At 44.3% G+C, this 19,289-nt stretch overlaps 2 protein-coding genes across 2 annotated transcripts in view; one reads left to right on the forward strand and one right to left on the reverse strand.

The window, feature by feature from the left end:
• Window positions 1-300: 300 nt before the first annotated feature.
• LOC311208611 (histamine H2 receptor-like) lies at window positions 301-4,952 on the forward strand (the record flags this gene model as incomplete). Its single annotated transcript, XM_084285445.1, has 4 exons — window positions 301-319; window positions 416-704; window positions 3,482-3,658; window positions 4,274-4,952. 4 exons carry the CDS (start codon window positions 301-303, stop codon window positions 4,950-4,952), a joined length of 1,164 nt encoding a protein of 387 aa, XP_084141571.1.
• A 1,911-nt stretch (window positions 4,953-6,863) lies between these two features.
• Window positions 6,864-19,289, reverse strand: part of EIF2AK3 (eukaryotic translation initiation factor 2 alpha kinase 3) — a 40,401-nt gene continuing 27,975 nt past the window's right edge. The window contains exons 12-17 of the mRNA XM_084286774.1: window positions 18,033-18,182; window positions 15,941-16,730; window positions 11,470-11,637; window positions 10,799-10,900; window positions 8,994-9,056; window positions 6,864-7,905 (exon numbers count right to left, since the gene is read on the reverse strand). Coding sequence (XP_084142900.1) covers window positions 7,729-7,905; window positions 8,994-9,056; window positions 10,799-10,900; window positions 11,470-11,637; window positions 15,941-16,730; window positions 18,033-18,182 — 1,450 coding nt within the window. The 3' untranslated portion in view covers window positions 6,864-7,728. The remainder of the gene's footprint in view (window positions 7,906-8,993; window positions 9,057-10,798; window positions 10,901-11,469; window positions 11,638-15,940; window positions 16,731-18,032; window positions 18,183-19,289) is intronic.

Below are 19,289 nucleotides of genomic sequence, written 5' to 3' on the forward strand. Positions count from 1 at the left end.
TCTGTGGACAGCAAAGATGTAATGAGAATGTATTCTGGGGGGATGGCGTGCTGCTAAGGGGGATTTAGCAGAGCTGCTTTCGGTCTGGATTTCAATTTCTTGCTTGTCTTCTCTCCGCTCGCAGAGCTTTTGTTTGATTTTTTTCCCCTTGTATCTGCTTCCCCTGATAACACACTTGTCATCCACAGGGGAGCTTTTAGGTGCCGTGAAGGACTTCACCCAGCGCCGCACGTTTATCCTGACATGTTTCAGACACTTCTGGGCTGATAACCACGACGGACTGATAACCATGGGGCAGTGATGGCAGAGACGCAGCAGGGTGTGTGAAATTTTCAACGGAGCACAAACGTGGCTTCTGTGCTTCCCTTCACCGCGTGTTGAAGTTGTAATTTGCTTCCCCTTCTCTGCCATCCAGATTTTAACAGTGGGAGGATGCTGATGGACAAAAACGAGTCCTGGCTCTCTAATTTCTCCTCCACTGCGTCATCCTTTGTGAAAGGAGGTGGCAGCCGGGCAGGGATCGGCCTCCAGGAGGTAGTCATCGGGTTAATACTCACCCTCATCGACTTGGTCACGCTCCTGGGAAATACAGTGGTCTTTATCTGCCCGGTGGTGGAAAAGAGGCTGCGGACCGTCACCTACATGTTCATCATGTCCTTGGCCATGGCAGACTTCCTCGTAGCGTGCCTGGTCATGCCGTTCAGGTAAGAAGATCCCCTGAGCTTCGAATGAAACACAGGATTGTGGTTGTTCCTTCTGGCTCCAAAGGTGACACACTGGTGGAACTCGTGGGGAAGGCTGGCAGCCTCGCAAAATTAATCATTTGCCTGCATGAGCAGAAACAGTGCAGCCTGCAGTAGGGTATCAAATGTGATTCACTGCGTGTGGGGGAATTGTTTCGCCCCTATTACCATTGCAGATTGGTGTCTGTCACGTTGGCATGGGGACGAAGGCCATCTCCCCTCTCCTTGCATAAAAGTAAGGGTTTTAATTACGTACTTTTTTATTTTAGGATTTTATTTCTAGGGTAGTTTAGGCTCTCTCTATATTTAAGTGCCTCTTCAGAACAGATTCTCCCTGCATGAGGTGTATATTATCAGGACCTTCACTTGGCTACAACTGTGGTCTAGATGATCCTAGGGAAACAAATCCCCAGACCAATGTTCATGCTGGGTCTGTCTGTCTCGTGCTGCAAAGCGGCCCTAAGTTTGTGTAGGGTGGGTGGCTGAGCTGTGTTTAGAGCTCTTGGAGCACCACAGAGGAGCTGAAGGCTATTTTCCCCTTTCGAGCTGTCGTTCTCACGGGGCTGCCTACGCTTCTGAGTTTGGCACTGAAAGGTATTTTCCCAAAACAAATTTACAAACCGAGCTAGTGGTTTATGCTGTCAGGTGGGAATAAAGCACTTAGCGGTGCCCTACGAACAGTACCACTGCCAGCTTCAGTTCTGAACTGTGTAAATTTTTAAATTCTGCTTCTCGAGTCGTCCATCCGTGCTCACCTGTCCTCCCCACTGCAAATATCTGCGCCGGGGGCTTTTATTGCAGCTTGGCTGGAACCTGCTCCTACCCTCCTGCAGTCGGTGGGAATTAGGGTCTGCACCGGGAGGTTTGTGCTGCTGCTGGTGGGGTTTCTCCCTGGGGTGGTGGAAGTGCTGCAAGAGGGTGGTGGAGGAACATGACTGCTGCTGGAGCAGGACAGCCAGCAGCTCTGCTTCTGGTCTGCACCCCTCAAATGTTGCAGGTTTCCTGATGTGAGGTCTGAGGTCTGGGTCACATCTTACCCAGCTTCTCAGCTTCGTGCCCATGCTGCTCTTCTGAAGCACAGTTTGCTCCTCGGTGCACGTGGTAGGTAGCACATGCCAAAGAGGAGGAAAAGAAATGACCCTAGGAGGCAGTTTGGCTCAGCAAAAAGAGGTTTTGTGATAGAAAGGAAGGAAAAATGTGGTTGCCATCTGATGCATTAAACGTCGTAGGAGCAGGACTTCTGCTTTGTTCTTGGCCTGGCTCGCTGGAAGGAGCAGCTCAGCTGTGCTCAGCTCATTGTTGAGATCCTCCAACCAGCCCATCTGTTTCCAGGCTGAGAGTTTCGAGCTTCACAAGCAAAAATGAAACACCGAGGTGACTTTGCTTCTGCTCATGGGGTGTGTTTCTTCGGGCTTTTATTAATCCTCTTTAACCTGCTGCGTTCCTGGGCCTTCAGAGGCTGCATGCACCAGAGAAAACGGAGTGGGTGGCCCCTGCCTTGTGCTCTGAGAGCATCGCTAGGTCATGGGGGTCCCAGGAGAAGCGTGGTGGTGGCTGTTAGGTACGGGATCTGTGTGCAGGGATGTTCATGACCGCAGCATTGTTGGCCTCTGGACAGCCAAGGTGCTCACACCACAAGCTTTTCAGGCAAGCAGAGGGCACCAGGGCACAGGGACAGATTCTGCTGGGGGATTTGTGAGCAGCAGCCCACGTAAAATGCTGCCCGCAGCTGGAGCCCTTCAACAGCACTTCCAGCAATGCACTTACCCTGCTTGTTGTGCTCTAGAACAACCTTTACAAGTGGTTTTAATGAATGGTGGCTAATTAAATGCGGAGCAGGTGTTGGCTTCTAGCTCCTGATAGCAAGTTGGCTCTTTCTGCCCCTGCCAGGCAGCCGAGCCCACCTAAGGGCCCCGCAGCAGCTCTGCTTTCCCTCTGCTCGGCCATAAAGCTGTGAAGTTACAGGATAATTAAAGCTTTGCAGCAATAGGTAGGTACTCAGCCTTCCACACCAAATTCACACACAATGGTTGTTTCAGCAGCACCCCAGGAGTTACAGAAAGCTGCTGAAAGAAAGGGGAAGCAAATTGCAGCTGATTGAGTGCTGTAGGAACACGCATCAGCCTTCCTACAGCTGCCATATGTTCCTTCCTTCGCTGCTCACTTCTTACAGGCCCCCCTGACTTTGTTGGGAATGGTTTTGGCATAATGTCTGCTTTTTGCTGTTGTGCTTCCCTCACTGAGGCATTTGTGAGCTATGTACAAGCCACTCAGGCTTCATCCTAGGATATATATATATCTTCTTTTAATCCAAGACTTGAAATCCTTCAGTTTTGAAGCATGAGACCAGATGAAAAGCGAGCTTCTTGGCAGAGGCAGCATCTTCCACACCTTAGAAACTGGGGAGGATTCATAAAACGCTGTGCTTCATATGGCATGGGAAAAAGCTGGGATAAACAAGGCTGTGCAGATGTGTATTTTGGGAGGTTTTGGAGCAAAGCACCTTGACCAAGGCACTTGCAGGCAAGAAACTTGGGTTCGGTTTTCTTCAGCCATGCCCCACCTGAGGGTTAATGCCTTGGATTACATTTTGAGGGTGAATATCTGGTGTCTGAGCTTCACTCCACTGCATGCTCATCTGGAGTACCTCCAATAAAATACAATGTTTCTTCAGTGGAATCTTGAAATACATTCAATCAGCCTCTCTAGCTTTGGTCTCTGCCCGTTTTCTCTCACAGCATCATTTACGAGGTGACGGGGATGTGGCTGTTCGGGAAGCTGTTCTGCAAAGTCTGGATCTCCTTCGATGTCATGTTCTGCACCGCGTCCATCGTCACGCTGTGCTTTATCAGCCTGGACAGGTACTGCTCCGTGGTGACCCCCTACCACTACTCCAGAAGGATGTCCCGTGGCAGGTGAGTGTAGCTGCTTCTCATTCTGGGTCCTTCCAAATTTTCACTTGGCCAAGGCCTATAATGGAAAGGGACCAAACGAGCCGTTGGCTTTTTCTGCCCCAAATCAGAACACAAGGATCTTTGCACCATTTAAAGTTTTGCAGAACTTTGCTCTGCCAAGGTTTCATGTGAAACGTTGAAATGAGGACTGCAGGGTGGGGAGGGTTGTCTGAGGGTGGGCAGAGAGGATGCTTCAGGAAGGATCCTCAGCCAGTAAGATAATGGCTTGATATTAATGCTGGAACCAATTGGAAAAATCTCCATGCTGTTGTTTTAAATATTAACAAAAATCCTCTATAAAACCTTCCTTCCTGTTTTTTTTCTGTCAGCTCTGAACATCCCTTACGCCAGCCCCAATTCTGTAAGCCACGGATCCAAGCACCCAGTCATTAGTTGTTGCTGTACGGACGTGTTGTACCCCAGCTTTTTCCCTGCTCAGTGCCTTCTCCAAGCCCGTTGGGAATACCGGGCGGTGATATCCCACAGGGGTTGCCATGGGGATTGGGCTGTACTGGATGTTCTCAACTCAGAATAACTCAGACCCTCTCTCCCCTCCCCATCTCTTGCCTTCGGCAGATGCATTGTGATGACCTGCACGGTCTGGGTGTACTCCTCCCTCATCTCCTTCCTTCCTGTCATGCAAGGCTGGAACGAGATCCCCGGGGTGGATTTTGATGCGGGCACCGAGTGCGTCTTCGTCACCAACTGGATCTTCGCCATCGTGGCCTCCGCTCTTGCGTTTTTCGTCCCCTTCATGGTCATGTGCAGCATGTACTTCTTCATCTACCGAGCGTCGCGGCTCAAGGCCACCCGCATCATGTCGCAGACCCTGGAGCTCCACTACCACCCCAACAGCAAGCGGCAGAACCACCTGCAGCTGGAGAACAAGGCCACGCGGACCATTAGCATCATCATTTCTGTCTTCGTGCTCTGCTGGCTGCCGTATTTTGTCCTGAACGTCTGGCTGGCTGCCCGGGGCACCGATTCCACTAGCACGGTCCTGGTGGACACCTTCAAGGTCATCACTTGGTTGGGGTATTGCAACTCCACCATCAACCCGATGCTCTACGCCTTCCTCAACAGGGACTTCCAGCGGGCCCTGAAGAAGCTGCTCATTTGCAGGCCCAGGTCGCAGGTGGACATCGGGGAGGACATGGTGTCCATAGCCACTTTTTCCAGGACTGCTCCCGACCTGGAATATAACATCACTGTGCCGGTGCCCAATGGTGTCCTGAAGGGCAAACCCAAGCAGTAGGGGCTCAGAGTTGGTCGCTGGAGGTGGTGGTGTAGAAAGTGCAAGAGCAGGTCCTCGTGGAAAAGTGCATGGCTGGAAAATAGAGGATGGAGGGGCTGAAATATTACAGCTGGGGGCATACAGCAACGATGTGTTTCTTTCTCTTCCACGGTTTTATGAACAAAGAGGAATTTGTTGTAGCTAACGGAACTCATTCTTTCCTGAGTAATTATTTTTTTAATGAGTGTTTCCTAATACGAATCCAATCTTCATGCTGGGGAAAAGAAATCAGTAGAATAACGTGACTTTGTCTTACTGTATGCACATTCTGGTGATCTACAAGTTGTGATGGTATTTCGTCCTGATTGAGCCCTGAAGCTCTCATCTCGCAGTTCATATTACAGATGTGACCAGGTATAGTTAAGTACACTGTTCACACAGTCTGAAGCCTGGTCTGTCTGCACAGTGTTCAGCTTGTTTGCTTGCTTCTGAAATAGGGGTTTAGGGCTTACCCAGGCTGAGGGAGTTGGGGTTGTTCAGCCAGGAGAAGAGAAGGCCCCAGGGAGACCTTACAGCAGCCCTCCAGGACCTAAAGGGGGCTGCTGGAAAGCTGGGGAAGGACTGTTTGATAGGACAAAGCAGAATGGTTTTAAACCAGAAGAGGGGCGATTTAGGTTAGATATACGGAAGAAATTCTTTACCATGAGGGTGGTGAGGCACTTAAAGGGCTGTGGATGCCCCATCCCTGGAGGTGCTCAAGGCCAGGCTGGATGGCGCTTTGGGGAACCTGGGCTGGTGGGAGGTGTCCCTGCCCATGGCAGGGGGGGGGTGGAATTGGATGAGCTTTAAGGTCGCTTCCAACCCAACCTATTCTGTGACCTGAGTTCAGAGAGAAACGCTTTGGTCAGGGAAAAGATTTTCTTGGTCAAAGCAGGGAGGGACCCTGGAATACGTAACCACTTAAATCCAGCACAGAGGTACACCGAGTAAAAAGCTCATTCCTTACCTTCTGCTCTCCACTGGTATTCACTGACCTAGCAGAGAAGCTACAGTAGTGCCCAGAGCTTCACCCAGTTAAACACGGCCATTGAACTGTGCATTTATAACTGACATTGAAAACTTGCAAATACAAGGGAAGAGGACACAGCCTTGTTTTGACACAGCAAAACTTGATTAAAATCCTAGTTTTGACCAAATACTCACTACAGCATTTTGGCTTCAACTGGACAAGCCAGCATGCAGGATAGAAGCAGTTGAAAACACAACAATGAAAAATTTTGCACGCCCCTCTTGGCTTCCACCACAAGTAGTCAGCTGGCTTAATTCTAGTCTCAGTATCATACCACAGTACAGTGATCGCCAAAAGGAGCTGAAGTAGTTGAAGTCCAATTTTTTAAGAAACTGATTTCAAGAACTACAACTTCAAAACTAAGCCTGAAAACTACTGTAGAACCAGAAAAATGCATTTAGGCAAAAATTGTTCTAATAGTGTAAGAGTTATCCCACTGATAACACCTGAGAGATTATCTCCAGGACTCCATAATCCACACCTAAACGGAGGTTTAGGACAACTCAGTTCCCTTCTCCTGCCACCATCTCACTTCCAAGCACCACATACATCTTTGCATCATGCACTGTGACAAGTACAGGACAGGAAAGCAAAGGCAGTTACAGAAACCAACAGCCTGTCCCTATTCCAACTGCACGAGGCTGCCACCTACAGCAGGCACAATGCAGGTTTTCAACAGAAGCAACCACTGTTTTTTTAAATAAAAAGTTTATTAAATCATTTAGACTTGAAAGAAGTCACAATAATTAATGCACTCAACAATTATAGCAAGTGCATTCTGTACACCACCAACCCAAATGGATTGATTCTGTATTTTATAAATAAAATTTAACATATTTACAATGAGAAATAAAAGCATGGCATTAGGCAGTTAAATTAGCAGATTACACAAGTGCCTACCAGTTGATTTTTTTTAAAGTACAAATCTACAAGATTACATACGACATGTATGACTTCATTAGGTTTAAATTGGCAGAATCACAACATTTTTGTACATAATTTTTACTATGGCTCTTCCAACCATTGCCTATAAGCCCTCTTTTAATGGCTAAAAGCTCCTTTTCCTTCCCTACAGGTTTATCTGTATAAAATGCATTCCCTAAGACCTACTATAGTGCAGAAACATGAGAAAAATTTCCTCTAATGACTGGCTATGGAAAGTGACAGTATGTACAGCTGTGGTCATTTATTTTTTTTTTTTGCTTTAAAAATAGTGCAGATTCCCAGTTTACCCACCAGGGACAAAAATGGAGTCATTTTTTTTTTCCTCCAAAATCATCTTCATTTCACTGAAGAGCAAGTGATTCAGATATACACTCACTAGGCTTAGAGACTGTAATTTGCTATATAAAAATACAGTATTTTAATTCTATTTACATGTTACAGATCTCTCACTTACCCAGCAAGCTGACATTTACAAGCTTCAAAAAAAAACAAAATACACAAAACCCGCCCCAAAAGATAATGGAGTACAACATTGGTAAGCACAGTAGCTGGACCCATCCACCTAGGAGAGTTAAGGTAAGAAAAATGGAATGTGAGAAGTGTGGTTACTGGCTTTTGTTGGCTGTCAAAGTAAACAAAAATCTGTCCAACATGTCTTGAACATTAATCATGGCAAAAAAAGTTAAGTAAACGTTTCCAAGATAGACATTCTGCATCATAGGATCCTTTTGCTGAACAATCCCTTTAAAACCTGCTGAGTGGAAGAAGTGATCCTGAGGATAATTATTTGCTTGGTTGTCTCGAATGCTTATTTCCTGATAAACTCATTGTCCGTGACCTCTGCCTAAGCACTGGTTTTGCTGGGAGTTCCAAGTCTTCAAATACAGGATTCTCTATGATTGCTGCAGCCTCTGGTCTTTCAGTGGGACTTGGAGAGAGCATGTCCTTCACCATGGTGTACTGAAAGAAAACATGAGATGTGTGTGTTTCAATTCATAAATTCACCCTTATTTAATGTTCTGACTTCAGCTGTCTGTATGAACAACTAGGAAGCGTTCCCAGTTGCTTTCTAAGTAATTTGGGTATTAGTATGTTGGCACAGTAATTAGAAACACATTAAATGTTTGAAAACATATCACTGTGCATTCCTTAAATTGCCTCCACTATCAAGGACTACAATCTATTTGGCAAATCAAATCTGACCCAAGATTCAATAGTTATACAGCCTTTACATTATTTGGAATCACAAGGATTTTAAAGCAAATGAACTGTAACTCATGAGTAGTGTTCAGCTTTATGCTTAAGCCACCGCATTTAAAGCCATGCAAGTAATTTTTCATGGTGAGTTAGGAGGTTTCCTTTAAATTTACAGGTAGCTGGAAAATCTGTCTTAAAGTCAGAATTACTTAACAAAGCATCTTTCAGAGTAGAAAACAAAATGTCCTGTTCTAGCTGAGCACAGCACATTGAATTCCTCCGGACAGCCTGCAGCTGTAAAGCAAAAAAGGCTCGTCTCATTTAGCTAGTGGTGTGAAGCTACCAAGAAAACACAAAAGCACTTCAGCTTTCCACTGGAGAGGTTTTGTACATCACCTCCTCTTTTTATCTGAAACCATATCATTTCAAGGATTTGATTAATTTGGTTTCCTACTCGAGGATCCAGTTCCTGGAGCTAAATCCCATACAGCCATGATGCTACTGTGATATCTCCACTTTCTGCCTAGAACTCTGCACCTTCTCTTTGTGAATATGGATTTGTTGCAAGAACTCATGGCAAGATGTATGCAACAGGAGTAACATCAAGCAAGAAGAGAAAACAAGTAATATTCCATATTACTGGAGATAAACTTTGTGACAGAAGCATCAGCATCCACACTACTATAATGTTCTATAATGTTAGAATTTTGGAAAACAGTAAAGTTCACAGGCAGAGAAATGTGTCTTAAACAAAAGCTGGTGTTTTGGTGGTTTTCCTCTTCTATTTTTACTTGCAAAACAGTTGGAAAGCAAAGAAAAAAGCTACAGTTACTAGCATGAGACATACTTACTTCTTGTGCATACTTCTGAATGAACAGCGGTGGAAAGTTCAAGTTTCGAACATCACTCAGGGTCTGCAAAAATGATAAGAAAAATGTTAATTTTCCAAAATATCATTCTTCAACATAGTTATTATTGTTGAAAAATATGCCACTTCTGAAAACAAATCAGCCTGATGGAGAAAAACTTTGTTTACAGGTCTTGCTTTAGTGGTTAACTCTCACTTAACCAGGCAAATTGCTGCTTACAGCCTGAACCTGAAATCACATTACATAAATTGTCATGTTACAAGAATTGCGATCTCTGCAGCTTTAAATCATCCAAATACATTAGTAGTTTCTGTTCTGGCTCAATAAAGTACTCTGCAGCATCTGTAACCCCCAAGATCACCTACACCAGTATTAAAACTCACGAAATGACTGGATCTGCCTTAATAATGTAAGCAGAGTGTTTGCTTAATATTTACGGACCAACATTTATCAGCAATTTTGAAAGAAGTTGCATATTTCTGTGTCCTTGCAATGTAGCTAATCCCCGTCAGTCATTCTTTCTTGCTTAGGCAGCACGTTGGCTCCATCTAGTGACAGGATTTTCTCCACACTGAGCCACAAAATATCTGCAGCCTGGCTGCCTCATGAATTGAAATTGTGATTTCCAGAAACCCATGACCTACTTCAGCATCTTGTTAGTGCAGAAGGGCAGTATTTAGCTCTTATTTTAATAAAGATCTCCTTCTGCACAATTTTGAGCACAAATACATGAACTCTGACGTTAAATTAAATCCACTATTACTCACTGAAAGTACAAACTGATTAGTTAATAGTGATGGGCAACAGTCAAACTCCTGTTCAAGAGAAGTGAGTTTTATGGCAAGCTATTTCAAAACACTTCTTTCCTTTACTAAGTCACTCTGCATTTAGTGATCTGTTCTCAACATCTGATCTGGAAATAAACTGCACTGCCAGAGACTTAACTGCTGACAGTCTGAGACAGAGGCAGGTCTCGCATTCCTCCTCTGGGGGTTTTTCAGCCCTTTGTCCCAGACTGCAAGGATTTGCTGGGCTCCCTGGGCAGGCAGAGCATTCTTCGCTTCAGTTAACAGCAGTAAAACTTGGCTGATGCCAAGGAAAAGCTTCAGTGTAACAACTTGGAAGCAACTATTAAAGAAGCTAATCTCCAGAACTGTAATCTCCAGGGCTGACAAGAAATGGCTGGAGGTTCTTTTTATCAAAAATTGAAAATTGAGGCAAGTTAGGGCAATCTTCTTCACATGCATTTTAACAGCAAGGAAGTGAAACCTTCCAAATTCATATTTAATCCAATAAAAGTCATCTGTTATTGGGAAGACTGCTTTAAGATGAGCAATGAGCTAGACTTACCGCTAAGACAATATCAGAAAAGGAATAAATTTTCAATGTCTTGGGTAAAAAAGCTCTGGAGATGCAAAAAGAAGAAGTCATAAAAACACAGAGCATGACTCCAATTCTTGAATAAAAAATGAGCCGGTAGGTTTGAAGTTACAACCTTTGCCATTTGAGATCTTGAATATCCTAATTCAATAGTTTCTCTTACTTGAGATAACAGAGGAGCTTTGTAAAAAATGTTACAGCCTCAATCTCACTGCACAGATTAGGAAAACTGCAATTCATTTCCAGTGATTCAGGGGTATGTATAAGGCTGATAAAGATACTGTGTTCCTAGTTCCAACACTGTTTCAAAGCTGTGAAGAACAGCTTGCAAGTGTTTCACAGAGCAAACAGCTCTTTTAAAGAAATGACCAAACTGAAGATAATCCTCGGTGCGGTACCATACGTACCTTGACTCTCTCCATCTGTGTGCTGAAAGGGTAAAGCAGCTCGAAGAGAATCAGTCCCAAAGAAAAGATATCCACCTTGTGCGAATAGGTGTTCCCACAGATCTGGAAATTCAGAATTAAGGTCAGGTCAATCAATCTAATCACTGTATGGAATTACATACAAGGTAATCAGCCCCTTTCAACACAGGGAAGTGACTAACTCAGCAGAGCTGAAGACAGGACAGGTACTGTAACAGCCTCTGGGCACATGAAACTATCAAATGAGTATGGCTGAGCAAGCTCCTGATCATCAGACCCATCTGCAAGCCAAAATGTTTCAACTTAAACATTATGTACAATAGTGCATCGTTAACTAACTTGAATATTACAGTTATCTTCTTAATATGTTAAGAGCAACATAAATCAATCCATCAAATAGAAATCAGCCACTATTTTCTAGTATATATAAAAATTACATATATGTATGTCTTATTACATATGGTTTTATATATACGTATGTTAAAAGTACTAATTTTGAAATTCAGTTTAGCTCAAAGCTCTACTTTGATGAAAAATAATGTAAATATCTCAATAGCAACAACTTTCTAGAAGGAGTGCCTGATCTTTGAACTCCCAAATTCAGGTGTCTCCCAGGTGGTGCTAGAAATAGCTTCAGAGTACAGAGCACAAACCTGTTCTGGGCTCATGTAGAGTTTGGTCCCTACTTGTCCTGTGTGCCTGGCATAAGCTGGCATGGGGGTGAGTACCGACTCCTCCTCCTCATCTTGATCCATTGCAGTTACCAGTCCGAAATCCCCAACCTTTACTACGTCGTCCATTGTGAAAAATATATTGGAAGGCTGAGAAAACAAACAGGAGAAAAGAAAATAAGTTATAAACAAGAATGTGTTCTGCTAGGTACAACAAGCACTTGGTAGATATTCATATAATTCATGCTGTCAAGGCTAAAATGCCCCTTAAACATCACAGGAGCAGAACCAGCTAAGAATCCCAGCCATGCAGGAAAAGAGAATTACCCCTGCATTAACCAGGCTCCCTTCTGGAAGCCCAGGCTGCTCATTTCTTGTCTTCCAGTAGAGGGACTACAGATCTAATGAGTAACATGCAGAAAAGTCAACAGCTGTGGGGAGCAGCACCGATAAGTTATCCGACTTTCCAAACACATGGCAAATTCACATCATGTGCTAGAGTTCTGACTTATTTTTTTATTCCAATCTCCAAGTGCTGAACTCATTTGCAGCATTAAGACGATGTGTTACATGCTGGTTATCATCTTACAGATAGGCTGGAAGTCCGGGAACAAGGTGTGCTTTTCAGCTGGTACTGCTTAACTTAATTGCGCGAATAACCATTTGTGTAACAGAATTAATTCATTATTTGAAGCTTAAGTACTTCACAACAGCAACAACAGCAACAATTTGCCTTGTCTTGCTTTTAACCTACTGATAAAAGAAATCAGAACTGGAAAAAAAAAAAAACAAACAGGGGTGCCTCACTTGCTAATGGTACCCATCTCAGATCATCTCTTCCAGAGCTTTGCATTCTGGCTGATCATAGGATCACTGAACGGTTTGGGTCGGAAGGGACCTTAAAGCCCATCCAGTTCCATCCCCTAGCCATGGGCAGGGACACCTCCCACCAGACCAGGCTGCTCAAAGCCCCATCCAGCCTGGCCTTGAGCACCTCCAGGGATGGGGCAGCCACAGCTCCTCTGGGCAGCCTGTTCAGTGCCTCACCGCCCCCAGAGTAAAATGATGACACAACATACGCCAAATGAGCAATTTTCTTTGAAAGCTGACTGCTCCACCTGGCTCACAGATAGAGACAGACACGATTCTGGGAAAATAACAGGCTGCTCCTGCCAGGGGGAAGCAGCAGCACTTCAGGGTTATGGACAGGGAAAGCTATGTGTGGAAAAAGCAGCAGGTGGTGCTGGGCAGGCTCCTCTCACTGCTCCTGCACCTTCAAGGCTGGGAGAGCCTGCTCCAAGCTTTGTTGGCACAACTCCTGGAACAGGAGAAGGCAGGCACACACAGGGCAATATTTCTCTGCCCGACTAGAGGACTACAAAGCTGACCTGTTTCAAAGTCCATCCGACTTCCTCAGTTAAAAACAAACCCACTCCGTGCAAGGAAGAAGACAGAAGAAAAGGCTTCTTGTTTCTCCAAGCCACTGAAACACCCAGAGAGCTTGGTGTTCTGCCTCTAGAACTGCCATCTGAGCCAGGTCTTATCTCCCGCTGTGTTTTCCAGTGATCAGTGTCCTGCCCTTTGGAGTCACAGCTCCTTCAGTGCACAAAAGCTGCCGCCCTGTAAGCATATTCTTACGCCTCCCTGGCTGAAAACAGATCTCTGAATGGCCAGGCATATAGTTTCTACAAATTAAGGCAAACGGGCTATTATTGGAAACTGCCAGCAAAAAGACACCACATTCTGAAAGAGGACATTTGAGGGAAATACCCACAATTTGGCATTCTGTGAGAAGAATACAGCCACTCTCTAGTTATCTTGCCACCTCTACAAAGAAATTTCTTTTCAGATTCTGCAGTCAGAGCAAGAACTCCCACCTTTTTTCACAAACGTGAATAAGCTACATCTGGAAGACTTTCATTCAATTAATGCTGCAAAACATGCCTAACACTATTCTGTCAGCTCTGTGATACCCTATTTGGCAGGACCCACTGTTGATTTTGAGCTGTTAAAGCATGGCCAAGAGCTTAATCTGGGAGTAGCAATACATTCACTGGACAGACAGACTTCTGTTTCTGTACTCTGTTTTCTTCAAAAGAACTGGAATTGTGATTTATCCACTTGCCTGCTTGAATTGCCATCTTGTCACGACAATCTCTCTCAGTAGTAGGAGCCTACTTAATGTACTTCAATGTACACTGTTAATATTTGAAGTATTTTCCAGGTCTCTGCTACACAGAGCTAACTATTACCAGAAGCAAAACAGCTGCGCAGATTATTCCTGCATTAGCACTGACACAAAGCTGGGGTTGCACAACCAATCTCTTGGACAAATTACAAGAAGTGTCTCAAGAAGCTTCTGAGAACTGCAGACAGTGATAAATGTGGCTGCTGTTTTGACCAAGTGAACAACGAACACCTAACTGCACTTCCAGGATCCAAGCATTACGTTAGACATGCAGGGCAGGTTTTCTGAAGCACCGAAGTTGTTTGCTCAAGGAGTCAAGTTTTTTATGCCTCCATTGAACTTTTCAGATGTCCCAACAGGACTCTACACATCAATTAAGGGTGAAACAGCTTTACAATGACCTACGTAAGCTTTACTGAACAGTGTTCTCAAAGAGTCTGCAGTGTTCCAACTGCAAGTATTGTTAAGAAATGTTACTGATTAACGTGTCTAGCAACACATTAATACAGGGATTAAATTACTTCTTTGGTCACTCTCTCCAGCACTGAAGATTTTTCAGATAATTGGCTTAAGGTAACTGCTTAATGCTGATGGGGAAAGAAAATACTCAAATAGGTTCATGAGTTTTATGAGTTTCTCCAACTTTGACTTACTTTTGTGTTACCTCATTTGAATCCCCTGTTACCACCTTGTCTGAGATGGCATCTTATCCTTTGTTTCTAGTGATGTCAGATGATTACCACCTGAGGAGCTACAGGAACAGCTGTAATCGTTTCAGAACTCACTCCACTGTATCGATGCCTCCTCAAACAAGTGCAGGGGAACAGGAGCTGTCTCTCCACCATTCAGCAAAAGCAAAGGACTCCATTTCTCGCAGCTTACAGGAATAAGACTAACTTCATCCAGGCTCTCTAATCAAATTCTAGCATCTGGCTCCAGCAAGGTTATGCACTAACATAGGATCAGATGCATAATGAAAAAGGCACAAAAAAGTTACTCCTGACTTCAGTTATCTGCAGCATCAGGGGTAACAACCACCGCTGCCTTCCAGTCTTACCAGGCTGGGTGTTATCAGACATTCAAAGGTTATGAATCCTTCAGAAAGCTGCTGTAACAGTCAGCACTGACTCAGAATCTGACTCCAGAGCAGCCTGCATTTCAATCCCGGAGCAGCAATATTTGACTTTTATTGTCCCTAACCAGGGGTAACGCTGCTGCTGTTCAGAAAGAAGAATAGCAGCATTGTTTCATTTCAAAAGGCAGAAAAAAATTCAAAATAGCTTTTTCTGTTTTGTTTCTGAGCCATACCACTGAGCAGCGAGTGAACCTGCATACAGTTCCTGACCTAAAAATGCCATAAAAGCACTGCCACTGACCTGTGCCAGGTACAAGAAGTCTTGCTGTAAGACAGCCTTTGACTGCAGTAACGAACAATCAGTTTACTTCCTGGAGCACTACAACCCCAAATTATTACCCAGACATTAACTCAGCTTTTGAAACACCGATTCTGAGATCACTGCTAAGTAGCCAGCTATCTTGGCAGGATTCTCCTGTGAGGAGAGACTGGGAGAGCTTGGAGAAGGGAGGCTCAGGGGGTCCCATCCGTGTCCCTAAACCCCTGAGGGGAGGCTGCAGGGAACAGGGGCCAGGCCCTTGTCACGGTGCCTGGGGTCAGGCCGAGAGGCGCTGGGCACAGCCTGGAGCCCAGGAGCTCCCTCTGAGCCCCAGGCAGGGATGGAGCCTGGCAGGGGCTGCCCAGAGCCTGGGGGGCTCCTCCCGGGGGGCTCCAGGAGCTGCCTGGATGTGGGGCTGAGCCCCCAGCTTGGGGTAGTCCTGCTGGGGCAGGGGTGGGACCATATGGCCCCTAGGGGTCCCTTCCCACCTCATCCTTAGTGTGGTTTGTTTCCAGTGCTGTACTACTCCAGTACACACCCAAAAGTTACTTGTACTTGAGGAGTGTTACTTGACACTCCTCATCTGTCACTTTACAGCAGAACTTGACACAGCTACACAGTGGATGGAGTCAGTCCACGTGTTTCAGGAATTTTACAGTACTAGAGACTTTTGTTTGGCAGTTTGGGCACAGATCATTCAAGTTACGATAGCTCCAAAGACAATCTCACAGCAGTGAACTAGGAAATATCTGTATACAGACACAGCCAGTGAGACAACTAGTTAAAAGCAGAATGTGGAAAGTTCATTAGAAAACTTCAATAGTTCAATAGATAACAAAAGCATTTCCTATAGTGCCCTATGAATACAAACCTTGAGATCCCTGTGCATTAATCCTTTACTGTGCAGGAAGTCAACCGCTTCAGCTATCTGCAGAAATATCTGCAGACACTCTGTCCTCTCCCTCTCCTCTATCATACATCTCCTGCTCATCCAGTCTTTAAGGTTCTCTTTCCTGCAGAGCTGCATTTGGATGTAAAGATACACCTTTGGAGAGGTGGGCTTGACTTTTTCCACAGTATTTTTAGAAAGGTCCAGGCTTAAACTTGTTGGCCTCGGTGGAGAAACAGAGAGGGGACTTCCTGAAGCTGATTTCTTGTTACCGGGTTCCTTTGTACTTGTCGGCTTATCCTCAGAAAGATTTTCATCTTGTGAAACGTCAATTTTATCTTCCTTACTAGAAGCATTTCCACAACCTGAATCTTCAAAGACAATGGAAGAGGAGGTCCCTTCTCTCAGGTGTACAACAGGGACAGGCAGAGGACAGATTTCCAAAGGGTGACCCAACGTGGAGTGACCCAACTCATTACTGTTGATAGTGCTGTCTTCTACATCGCAGCCTGTAAGGACGCTGTCCTGAAGGTTTAAGAGTGGGTCTTCTGACTGCTGCAAGTCCCTGTTGTCTGTAGCATAAAATTCCAGAGGAGAGAACTCACTTTCAGACGAATCAGACTGACCACACGGTATTCCCGTGGAGAAAGACTGTCCCCTCTCTGATGAAGTGGCAATAACTTCAATGTGGTCCTTTGTAGAAAACGGCTCTGTTCTGATCTTAAATGATGGGACATCCATTGGACTGGGAGAACTGAGAGGCCAATCAGTGCTAGAAAAAAACAAATCAAGAAATCAGAATTATAGAGCTTCATCCTGCTAGAAATGTATTTTCAGAAGACCAAATTTAAACACATACCGAAAAAAAGAGCATTGCACTGTAACAGTAAATAACTACCCATGTATGGGAATCACTAATAACCAGGATATGGCACCCACTTTTCTTAGTGGGCACAACATCTCCTCATTGTGGTGGTTTTACTCAGCTGGGCAGCTGAACTCCACCACAACTGCTCTCTCGTTCCCCCTCCTCAAAGGAAAAGGGGGAGAAAATACAACAGAAAGGGCTCAAGTGTTGAAATAAGGACAGGGAGATCACTCACTAATTACTGTCACAGGCAAAAGAGACACAAAAGAGGGAGATTAATATAATATATTACCTATTACTAACAAGCTAGAGCTGTGAAAAACTGAAAGCAAACTAAAAACATCTTCCCTCTACCCACCCTCTTCTACGTCCTCCCCCTGAGCAGCACAGGGGAACAGGGAATGGGGGCAGCGATCAGAAAAAAAGTAAAAAAAAACATCAGCAAACTCTACTGCCTACATTTCTAGCATGCAATCAGGCTCATCTTTAGCTCGAGAAAACTCATCCCTTTAGAGCATGCATTGCAATGACTATTTAAAGTCCTCTGGAAGAATTACAGCTGTGAAATGTTAATTTGATGCCTGAGATATAAAAGTCACTGTATTCTAAAAATTGTTAGGCATGTTAAGGTGTTATTACAAGACTGCTAAATAGTGGATCAGAGGAATATGAGGCCTCATTCTTCCCTTGCCACCTTTAAATGTTGCTAACGTACACCCACTTTTTCCTTATTCCTAACACCCTCTATGTCCTTTACCTAATTTTTCATTTTTAGCCTACTTCTAACAAGCTTTATGAATCAGTCTGATCATCCGTCACGAATTTGTTCCAAAACTTTAATTGAACTACCGAAGTACTGAATCAGAGCTATCGAAACCAAAACAAAGAGGAGGACAGAGATGCCCAGGTTTAAAACCAAATCACTTTACCAGGGCATTCCTAAAAGCCCTGATTACAGAAGTTAACTTAAGAATTACAAGATCTAAGCTGAAAGAAGGACCTTAACACAACAGAGGACCCAAAAGTTGATCAATGCCATGCAGAAATGTGATATTTGTACCTTGTTAAACTGAGAATTTAACAGATTAAGTTAACAACAATTTCTTTCTTACATAGTCACTGCATCATCCTGGATCATCCACCAGTTCCCCTGTTCTGTTGGTCTACAACCTCAAATTCAACTGAGTAAGAAAACCCACAAGTTACCTTTCATCTTTCAACCACTGTTCATCCATCTTTTCCTGCCATCTCTCAGGTGGAGCTTCCAGCCAGGCGTTGAAATACCGCACAATACCTGGATGCTCGAGTTTAGCTAACGCCTTGACTTCCCGCATCACCTTTTCACGAGCCAGCTCCCTAGGATTTGGGTGAAAAGAAAAACAGACACAGTCTCATAAAGCAGCAACACAGCATAGAAATTTCTGCAAAAGGAAGTTTAAACAAAGGTAGCCCAGTATAAGCCAGGCTAGTAATATTGCTCTTCACATGGAAAGACATCTGTTTAAAATTCCTCAGAACTCCTTCAGGTTAGGAGCACGGGGAAGCAGTATGTGCTCATAATGGTTAAGCATTTAGTCACACCTTTTCAAGTAGTTACAGGCAGCAAAACTCAGAAGAAAAGGTTTATCTTGCTCTCAACTATTTACAAGGGCAGAGAAGTCCACTAAATAGCAATATTCTACAGGGATGTAGAAGACACTGGCACAAAAGACAGACAGAAATAGCTTAGTGTTTCTTTTTTAATTGGCAAAACATGAAGACTATCTCCATGCTACAGATAGGAAAATAGGTAGCCTGCTATCTACTGAAGTACATAAACTCTCTTCATAGGAGCGTAACTCCATTAAATGAATTCTGATGGTTTTATTTAATGGATTTAGATATGCTTGGAAAATAATTCAGGCTACCTTAGATCTCCAACCAAAACCCTTAATCTTAAATAATCACACTTCTTTAACACATTCAAAAACTAGTAACTCTAGATTTCATTGCTTTACCCCCTCCCTCTACTGGCCTGCCTGTTGCTGTTCTAACTTGAGATTTCCAGCAGCAGTGTCTCCCATCTCCCACTAAAAGGAAGTGCTGCAAGTTCTGTGTAGGGTAATTCAGCAGCAAGGCTTGACCACCTATGACTGAAAGAAAAGGTAGGGGTTGTGGGACCAGAAAACGAAACAAATGGACAAATGGAGTCAAAAAGGCCAGAGAGGGAGAAAGAAAGGGTGGAGTAGGAAAGGTGAGGAGAGGAAGGAGAAAAGCAAATTAACAGTGCTACAAGTAACTAGTGCTGTTATCAAAGCCTCAATTCATCAAGGAAATTAAAGGAGTTCCCATGTAGCTGCAGCACCCTCACAAGGGCCCTGCTATGTTACTAGTTTAGCCAAGCAGGTCACCCTTCTGCTGTAAGTACATGTGCCAAATTCTCAATGCCAAAATTAAGTCAGCCCCCCATTAAAAAAGTATGTC

Source organism: Netta rufina (assembly GCF_964035555.1).
Source record: "Netta rufina genome assembly, chromosome: 4".
Lineage (NCBI taxonomy): Eukaryota > Metazoa > Chordata > Aves > Anseriformes > Anatidae > Netta > Netta rufina.